This window comes from Typha angustifolia, chromosome 6 (genome assembly GCF_048772165.1).
Source record: "Typha angustifolia cultivar Huaian chromosome 6, ASM4877216v1, whole genome shotgun sequence".
NCBI classification, from domain to species: domain Eukaryota; kingdom Viridiplantae; phylum Streptophyta; class Magnoliopsida; order Poales; family Typhaceae; genus Typha; species Typha angustifolia.
Genome location: NC_133244.1, coordinates 4,917,869 through 4,928,457, shown reverse-complemented (window position 1 = coordinate 4,928,457; position 10,589 = coordinate 4,917,869). Strand labels below are relative to the sequence as shown.

General features: G+C 39.3%; 1 protein-coding gene across 1 annotated transcript; it reads right to left on the bottom strand.

Moving 5' to 3' along the window:
- Positions 1–5,247: 5,247 nt before the first annotated feature.
- On the bottom strand, positions 5,248–8,221 carry LOC140761055 (GPI mannosyltransferase 1-like). The gene is made up of 4 exons (XM_073098234.1): positions 7,850–8,221; positions 7,183–7,365; positions 6,089–6,645; positions 5,248–5,873 (listed from the first exon to the last, which is right to left on the bottom strand). Exons 1-4 carry the CDS (start codon positions 8,118–8,120, stop codon positions 5,559–5,561), a joined length of 1,326 nt encoding a protein of 441 aa, XP_072954335.1. The 5' UTR covers positions 8,121–8,221; the 3' UTR covers positions 5,248–5,558.
- Positions 8,222–10,589: the final 2,368 nt, after the last annotated feature.

The window sequence follows — 10,589 nt, the reverse complement described above, 5'->3', positions numbered from 1 at the left end:
ATCCCACCAAAGATTTGTCGGCACCGCAATAGCTTGATGAGGCAGCACCACGGTGGCTTGCTATTGTCGAAGGAGGAGGAGGCAGCACCAAGGCAGCAGCTTGGCGAAGGAGGATGAGGCGGACTTTGTTGCAACACCGAGGCTACTCATCCCTCCCTGCATTATACTCCCATGGCCATAATTCCTAGTCCCCGATCCGAGCACATCACTCCTTGACGCTTGATGTGCTCTTCGGCACCATACTCATCTTCCCAATTTTTTCAGAAGGGCAAATATTGTCAACTGGAAGTGCATTGGCCATCGAAGAACTTGCTGTGCTGCTATTTCCACCTCTGGCCCTGCCGCTTCCTCTAGAGTAGATAAATGGGCCTAAGCCAAAGCGATGTTGAATAGGTCTCAAGTTTTTGCTATCAATAGTAGTTGAAATTGTTGAGTTGGTGTTTACGGTGACGGAAACAATGGCGGTGGAGAACGAGTTGGAGGAGCGCGTTGTGGGTCGAGGAATTTGCAAATGTTACGATAAAGATTTAGGGTTTGGAATTATATATATATATATCGAGTCGAGCTTGAGTGAGCTGACTCCGGCTCAGGCTCAGCTCAAAATATAAATCGAGCTTAAACTTAAGGCCTAAGCTTGGCTCAGCTTTAGCCGAGCTCGAGTTTTAGTCGAGTCGAACCCAAGCTGCTCGTTTATTTTGACACCCATTAGAGATAAGAGGGTCGAGGAAAGCCCCTTCCCATGTACAACTGAAGCGGCCGTAGTGATGGTTGGCCAAGGTTGGGGAATCGGATGGGGTGCGGAAAAATGAACCCTTCTCCCTCCCCTTAGTTCTTTGGATTTTGAAAATGAACCGCCAGTGTTGAACTTGAGGGACCCTGATGAAAGAGGTCCCCAGCAAATGAGGAGGTCTGCATGAGACTAGGACGCAAACGAGATGCTTCAAAACTCAACGTACTCATATGTAAAGGCAACAATTCGTTCTCAGGAGACGGGATAGACTCCTTAGTGTCATTGGAGGAAATGTCATTATGGTGAAACCAATATACCAGAAGGACATAACAATCATAGAATAGAGAAGGGCTCTTTGGGGAAAGGGAAGCTTCCTCCCTCCAAAAGCTAGTATCCGTTATCCCAAGTAGGTAGCTCAGGGCCAATGTTCCAACATGCCAAGACACAGGCCCAGATGGCCGTGGCAAAACTACACTAGGAGAATAAATGCTCAATGGACTAATCGACTAATCCGCATACCAAGCACACTAGGTTTGTACCCAACCTAATTTGGTCCTAATGTGGTGTAGAATAAGGCGAGTCAGGAGCTTATTCTAACAAAGCTTCCAAAGAAATATTTTAATTCAATGCTGGAAAGTGGAGTGGTCAAGCTAGGGCAAGAACTAATAGACACTCTTAGCTTGGCCTCATCTTGGTCAAGCTACGAGAAAGGATGATCTCCGAGACTCTCTCTGCAAGGCAATGGGCAAATAAGATCGTAATATCTACTTCGACCCAAACTTGCTTGTGGATCACCTCAGAAACTTGATAGACTCTATTAACCATGTCATATTAAAAAAAAGAGGCCACCAAGAAAACAGCAGAGAGGAGATCCACATATTGGCGGTCAAAAATATCTCTGATTTGAACAAACTAATGTTCATGTTAGTGACAATGTCAACTTTCATAATAATGAGCAAATTATTAGTGTATATAAGATGACTAATAAAGAAATTATTGCCTTTAACAAATAGTAAATGCAAGAATGATAGCCTTATCATGCATAAGACTGGAAAAGATCTACGAAACAATAATGAAAAGATTGGGGAAAGAGGGTTGCCTTGGCGAATACCCTTTTGCCTCCAAAAACTACAAAGACAAGGACCCATTTATGAGAACCGCATATGAAATTGAGGAAATTCAACAAAAAATCCATCAACAAAACATTAAGGAAACTGTATGCATACCATAGCCTCCCAAATAGAACTCTAGTTGACTTGATCATAGGCTTTCTCAAGATCCACTTTTATCATGATATACATTTTTCTGTCGACACTAGCAAATATGGAGTGGGCTAATTCACGTAAGAATAATATTATCATAAATATACTGACCTCCTATGAGGGCAAACTGCTTAAAGGAGATTTGGCCTCAGCTCGAGGGAATCGACACAGTCTTGTGGAACTACACAATAAAGGAGACCAAATCAACCCTAGTAATATCACATTAGGTATGAAAAAACTCAATTTGAAAACCATCCGCCTAATGGGCTTTCCCTACTAGCATGGACCATATCATCAAGTTCACCTCATCCAAGCAAAAAAGCTTAAGGAGCTCATCATGGCAATCATAACCAAGACAAGGGAGGGTCGGCCAAATGATCTAAGGGATAGAATTGTTATCCATGTTTGCCCACAAGGAGTGATAGAAGTTCACAAAAGCATCTTTAATCAAAGTCGGGTCCTTAGTAGAGGGAGAATTAGCAAAATCCAAACTCTTAATATAGTCCCTATTAAGCTGAACTTTAACAAACAAGTGGAAGAATCTAGAGTTATCATCCTATCACGAAGTCATTAAATTCTGGCTTTGCTCTACCACTTAAGACTAATTTGCTTGAGTAAGATGACACGCCGATAATTAAGACGAGCCAACATACGACTCTCTAACACCCTAAGTAACTCTTTAGCCTCTAAAGTCAAAATGGTGGCCTTAACTTCAGCAAGGATAACCTCAAGTCTTTTGAGGTAAAACTAGTTCTAGTGGGACATCGTACGAGCAACCAAGAATAGGTTTGAGTGAAGGTCCATCAGGGCCAAAGTGGGCAGGCGAGGCTTGGCTACTCCAAACGAAATTCACCATGGCCTCCTTAACCTCCTTGTTTTCTAACTAGAACCACTCAAACCTAAATAGGGGTCTACTCAATCGTTGCACTTTACCCAAGTGAATCAAGAGTGGGGCATGATCAAAAGCAATGTGTAGGAGATGGTCAACAAAAACATCAGCACAAGAATCCGAGAAAGCAGCATTAACGAAAATCTGGTAAAGCCTAACAAGAATCCTAGGATTACTATGTCTGTTATTACACCAAGTAAAAGTGTAGCCCTTAAACCCAAAATTAATAAGGTCGGCGGAGGAAAAATGAATGAAGAACTCAAGTAGAGTAGCTAAGCTAGAAAGAGTGTCCCTCCAATTTGTCCTCCGGATTCCTAGTACAATTAAAATCACCTAAGACCATCTAGTAAATATTACTAGTATCAAAAAAATTTAATTCATGCCATAACTAGTTATGCTGAAAAGCAATAGTACTAGCATATGTAGCAGAGAGGAGCCACGGCATTTTACTTGGCTTAGAGATCACTAAATGAATAACCTATGGGGAGGTATGAACAATCAAGGCTTGGATGGATACTAAATGCCACCCGTCCACGATGCCGCCAATTGCACTTGCTCCAACAATGAAATGCCCCGTCCAAACCTAGCTGACCCTACGTAGAAAGGCCACAGATTCAAGATGATTAAGATGGGACTCAATGAGAATAAAATATTAGGAACATTAGTATTTAAAAAGGTGTTAAAAGGAGGACCGCCTATCTCTTTTAGAAATGCCCCAACAATTCCAACAAATCAGCTTCATAGGCAAACAGTGGATGAAATATGGTCCGACTCGATGGAGTCTTGCATTGAGGTATTAGTAGCCCTCGGAACGAGCATGCCAAGCTCAGCTGATTAGTCAACCCTGAGCATATGCTTGAATCGCGTCGAACGAGCTCTTGGGTGGAGCGAGACCATTTTAATGAAAGACGAAGGTCTATCCAGCTTTCGTTGCCTTAGGGAGCACCCCATCGAACTGGGGATGAGATCCAGATCGGGAGGCTCCTCCGACTTGTCCACGTCCTCCTGCAGGGCTTGAGGCTTGGCTTGTTCCAAGGGCGTGGTGGCCAGAGCAACAAGATCTAGATGTTTAGGTGAGGGAGAAAGAATTTGAGCCTAGTTAGGAGGTAAGCAGAGGACATTGGGAAGAACAAGCTACTAGCAAGTAGACTCAAAAGAACCCGAAAAGAGGGGCTTAGTAGGCTCGACCGAGGCCATTAAAGGCGTAGGAGGGCCGGTTTGGTTAAGACCAACCTAGGTCAAATCAATAAGGGCTGCACCAGCAAGAAGCATAAGCATGACCGGATCGGCAGAATCTGCTGAACTCAATTGGGTTATATAAGGATCAGATGTCAGAGGCGTCGCACAAGATTGAGATGAACCGATAATAATATGCACTGATTCGGGCCCAATGACCTCTATGCTACTATGTTCAAAGCCTGCTCTCTAGAGGGAACCTCAAAATTGCGGTGGTCAAAAAAATAATTTTCTCCTCGTGTTTGAGCTCCTAGTTGACAAATGGAAAGTATGGTATCGGGCTTCGTAGTCCTTCAAACTAAAATCTCTTTGCTCTTTAACCATTTCAAGGCTAATGTTCCATCAAGTGCATAGGTGTTCCCAAATTTTAGGTGCAAGTTCATGACCTACCTCCTAAAGTTCTTTTTGATGAAGGAGACTTCTATCTACGCAACCTCTTCTCACAATGGGGAGAAAATCGTAGGAGTTCCAATTTCTAGAAAATCGTAGGAGTTCCAATTTCTAATCGTCAAGCTTTGGAAGTAACTATCCATGTGGAAAGGCAGCCCTCAACTCCATCCCAATGTATTTCATGTCAACATCCCTTCTTCTCCCTCCCGTGCTCAAAAACATTATCTCTATCGAATGCAAAATGCATCTATGTAACCGGGAGAATCTCTACAAATTGATTCTCGAAGGCAGCCTTGGACTCAGGAACCCCAAATCCAAAAATAAAGAACTCATACTCAAGCTCATTTGGAGATTGGTCAGCAACCCTTGCTCAATTCACCCGTCTACAAAACTTCCTTCCCAACAGAAAAAAAAAAAAACATTTTGAGTACACTCTTATCTTCTTTGTTTGAATGTTTTAGCATAAATTATTTCCTACAACAGCTCTTCGTGATGTCCGGCAAGCAAAAGAGCTTTGCTGTTCATTCTCATGGAAGTGTAGAGAAATTAAGCACACAATTAACCTAAAGAAAGGTAATCCGTCTATTATCGACAGAACCAAGAAATCTAAGAAGAGAGTAAATTAGGTTTACAAACCAAACATGAAAATAAAAATATACAAATGTACGCACAAATTATAGTAATAATAAATTTTTTAAAATTATATGTAAATTGAGAATGAGTGAAGTTTTAGGGAAGTGATAAAAAACACCATGCATTTTCCTTTTATTATTATTTACACTTTATTATCATCATCCATACACTTGTCTCGGATTTTCCATCAAGAGCAACAAAATTACACTCTGAAAGCTTAATTGCAAAGATAGTTCCGAGCTTACATGAAGGAACTAGAGGTTCATAAAGAAAAATAAGAAAGAAAGATCACAGTTGTTCGATTAGTAATTGAGAGGAGAAACAGAAGACATTTTAGCTCACCAACACTACTAAAAATCTAAACTTGCATAGCAAAAATAGTTCACTTAGACGGCAAATTAAAAGAAAAAAAAAATTCTCATTCCAATTTCCTGTCATCCGCGACATCAGAAACTCCCTGCAACAAGAAAACTGGAGAATAGATGTGGTGCCGAATGACCGCAAGCATAACAAAAGTGTTTGCAGCGAGGAACAGAAGGCTTGCCAACCATAGCAGTATGAAGACATTTTTGCCCTTGAATTCAAGAAGGTAAGCCCACATTAGCCAATGAACTTGAGATCCCATCCACACGAAGATGGATATCAGACCTTTTGGTTTCAACTTCATACTGCTCCATGGAAGAATGAGGGGCAACAGGCAGAAGAACCACACAAAATACTGTGCTGTTATAACCTGTCAATCAATATAAGACCAATTAATATTTCATGAGTTCTGACAAGATAGCTGGAGATTAATCTAGTAAAATTATACTTTCTTGATTTAGTGAAGTAAATTGAAGTTTGTAAACTTACTATAAGAGCATCTATATTCTTATTGTTTTATGTCTCCATCACAGATTCATATGTATGTTTGCCTTCTAAAGGAAAATGGAGGTTTAACACGCTAACCTTGTTAAAAGCAACAAATGCAACTGTCTGCACGAAAAGGCAAAATGGAAGATCTGCAGCAAATTGCAAAGCAAGGGCAAGCTGCACCATGAATTGTGGTAGAAAAGATATAAGCTTCTCTATAGCTGAGAAACCATGCTGGTGATGAAGATAGATGTGATAGAAATATATGGAGAAGTTGTGTCTTGGATCAGTTCTCGTGAGATGATACAGCAGAGCTTCGTTTAGAAAATCCCATCCATAGAGATGAAAAAAAAGAGCAGTCCAAAAGAAGAACATAGATCCAGAGAACAACCCAAACATGACTGTTTGTCTTGTTACAATGCTTCTGAAGCTACAACATATCGCAGTCCAGCATACTGATGGTTTTACAACCTTTGAAGTGGCTCTTTTGGATGGTACATATTGTCCAGAAGTCCATTGCATAAGGGCAGGCTTTCCAGCAGTGTAAATTTTCTGTTTACTGAGGACTAGGACAAATGGAAGGGAATATATAATTGGGAATATCCGAAAATGAACAATAAGTCCATACCAGAATGCTGCCTGAAACACCTTTCCTGTAAACAAAACCAATAATATATAAGTGAAGACAGCTAAACAATCTAAAAGACTGCAAATTGAATTTCAACTAAACTAGATACTGCTCCATTCAAATCCGGACTCATATCCAGCTATGCAATGTATAATAACAGCATACCAACATAAATTAGACTTAATTAACATCTGTAACATAAGATATATATTCCCAAGTACAATTTTGATAGCATACTAGGTGCTAGTATTTCGTTGTGACAGAACTCAGCAGAGGGGCAAAGTCAAGCATGCATGCTAAATCTACAAGTCATAAACTATACCAAGGATTAACCACAAAGAATGCTCACGTTTTCATAATGAAAACATCTCCATTATGCTTTATAAAAATCAGCAGAATGTCGTATCTAAAAATGATAAACATCTGTCATTCTTTAGAGCATGAACCATCTACGGTAGCGTACCATTGGCATTTATAGAAGAAAGTCAGGAACATTCACAAAAAAAGAAAAAAAAATAGTTTACTTAAAAACTTATACATCCTACATAAGAAGAACTTACACCATTCATAAAACAAATTATAATCCAGAGAATGATGGCACAAACAATGGGCTCACAGTTTCCCCTGGTACCAATGGTGAACGTGAATGGGTTGAAAAGCCAAGCTGCTACAGACCAGAGACGCAGTCTCTCCGGAACGCCGCGTAACTTCAGAATGGTGTCAATAAACAAACCAACGAGCAAATCTGTGAAACAAGTTCAAATTTAATTAACAATAAATCAAGCATTCAAAAATAATCATAAGTAATTAAATATGAATTGAACTTGAAAAATGTCATTAAAAAATCAGTACTTTAAAAGTACTGGAACTCACAAATAAAGATTTTTTTTCCCCGACAAAAGTAAACAAATTTACCATTTTCATCCTGATCTATTTTTCTAGCACAAGAGGGACGAAAAAAAAAAACAATGACGTGCCTCTAAAAGTTGAGATGTCCCCAATGAACTACTAATATGCTTGCTTGTCTCACATTTAGTCAAGCTATAACACAAAAACTCCAAAACCAAGTTTCATAGAAAAGGATACCTAAGCTAAGACCAGGACCATGTAACCACATCAAGAATAAGAGTAAGACTAACATTTCTTCGATTAAAGTAAATTAAAGTAAATAAAAGTTATCCCAACAAATACCACAAAAAAACCAACAAAACGCCCATCTTTTCACATACCGGCGGCAGAGAAGAGGAGCTTCCCCCAGGATTGATGCAGAGTAGAGTTGGGCATGAGCAAGAAGGCAAGGAGAGGGGAGTAACGATACGTCGAGCGCTCAAAAGGCGATCTCCCGGAAGCCACGATGGCGGCCGCATCGGAGAAGACGAGGTAATCGACATCAGTGTACCGGACCTCCATATGGGTATCCTGCCACTCGCCATAGGCAATCAGGAAAAGCCGTAGAATGGCGGAAATCGCTATCAATCGACCAAGATTGAACGATTCCATGAAGTCCCGATCCAAAGGTCGCGCCTTTGTGAGAACCCTAGTTCCAGGATCTGCGTATTAGCTAGCAAACTGAGGACAGTTAGAAGTAAAATTTGCATTTGACACCCTACGATTATCCTATCGTCCAATCTAAACCTTACTTATCTTTATTTGGGGATCCAATTCTTCATCTTTCCGGAAAAACTTGCAGAAAAGACCTCAGGCCAATTATTGGGCTAAAGACCCGGGGCTTAGGGCCAATACATTTAGCACCGGTAATTTCAAGGATAACCTTTTTCTTATTTTAAAATATAATTTGTTTTTTAAAATAATAGTTAATATTATAATAACAAAATACAGATACTCTTCATCAAAATTATATCTTATATCATATACTAACCGAATTACTAATGTACCCCTAATATCTATCCCATAAACCTACCTACTTTATATCAAATCAAAATATATTTATGATAATTTCATAAGAAAACGATGAAGAGTTGTTATTAGTTTTGTTATTCTAAGTTCCTATCCGTTAGGAAGTAGTTAACGAGTTTGGCATGTGTCATTAGATTTGTTATTTTAGTTTGCTTTTCAAATTCTTTCTTGTTATCCGTCGTGATCATTTAAGATTTGGTTGGATTTTAACTTTTTGTAAGGCTATATAATAGCTATCCGTGCTTTTCAATGGTAGATCATTCTAATCCAATTTGTTATCTTTGAGATTACTACAAATCTAATTATCATACTTATAATTTAGTATCAAAGCCTAGGGCTTGAAGAGAAAAGAAAACCAGCAGCTTTTGAGTGATCCAAACACACAAAAAAGATGAGTGAGGACAAGAGCTTGTCAAGGATTCCTCATTTTGATGGTCATTAAATGATTGTAGGAGTGAATTGATGGAGAATCTACTCAGATCAAAGGGGCTATAAAGTCTCGTAGAGAATGGTTTCGAGGAACCAAGAGCAAGAGCCATACTAACTGATGCACAACAAGTACAATTGGAGGATGCGAGAACTAAGGATCACAAGGTGAAGCACTATCTGTTTCATGCCATTGATAGAGTCACCTTTGAGCAAATTATGGACAAACTTACCTCTAAGATTATTTAGGATTCTTTAAAGAGGAAATTTGGTGGGAATGCTAAAGTAAAGAAGTCTCTTCTTTAGTATTTGAGAAGAGATTTTGAGATATTAGAGATGAAGAAAAGTGAAACAATCACCGAGTATTTTGCTAGGGTTATGACCGTGGCCAATAAAATGAGGAGTAATGGTGAAGAGATGCCAGACTCGAAGGTGGTAGAGAAAAGTTTGAGAACATTAACTGAGAGATTCACATATGTAGTGATCTCTATCGAAGAGTCAAAGGATACTCCATCTCAATTGACGAGCTACAAAGCTCACTTGTGATCCATGAGCAAAAGTTTAAAAGGCTGGATTGAGAAGAAAATCAAGTTCTGAAGATTGAAGACCAAGTTGGAGGGAGAGGTCGAGGAAGAATAGCTCCTAGAGGAAGAGGTCGTGAAAAAGGGAGGCAACCTTTCAACAAAAACTTGGTAAAGTGTTACAAGTGTCATAACTTAGGACACTTTCAATATGAATGTCCTAAGTGGAATAAAGAGGTGAACTACACTGAGTTTTAAGAGGAAGATGAACTATTATTGATGGCATATGTTGACTTGACTGAAGCTCAAGGGAGTGATGCATGGTTCCTCGATTCTAGATGCTCAAACCACATGAGTGGTAACCAAGATATTTTTTCAAGTTTGGATGCAAATTTTAAATATTCTGTTGAACTTGAAAATAATACTCGTACAAATGTTGTTGGGAAAGGCAATGTAAAATTGATGCTAGATAGAGTCACTTATGTAATTGGAGATGTGTACTATGTTCCTGAGCTAAAAAATAATCTCTTGAGCATAAGACAACTATAAGAGAAAGATTTGGCAGTGTTGATTCAAGGCGGAGCTTATCAAATCTACCATCCACAAAGGGGCTTGATTGCACAAGCTATGATTAGTGCTAATAGGATGTTCATCCTGTTAGCTCAGTCACAAGCTTCCTCAAATATTTAAGAAGAGAGGTGCCTCCATGCAAGTACCTCAGAGCTATCCCAATTATGGCATCAACGCTATCGTCACCTAAGTTATAAGGGATTAAGAATATTACAGTACAAGAGAATGGTACATGGCCTGCCTCAATTCCAAGCACCGAGTATCACTTGTGTCGATTGCTTGACTGACAAGCAACACTGAAATCTCACATCTAATAGTAGAAAGAGATACATTCTGTGTTTCATTGACGACTTTAGTCGTAAAGCATGGGCTTACTTATTGACTAAAAAGTAAGAAGTCTTTGATTATTTCAAACTGTTTAAGAGAATGATAGAAAAAGAAATAAGAATGTGTGTGAAGTGCCTTAAAACTGATAGAGGATGAGAATTTATCTCCAACAAATTCAATAGCTTTTGCAAGGAGAATGAAATTTGAA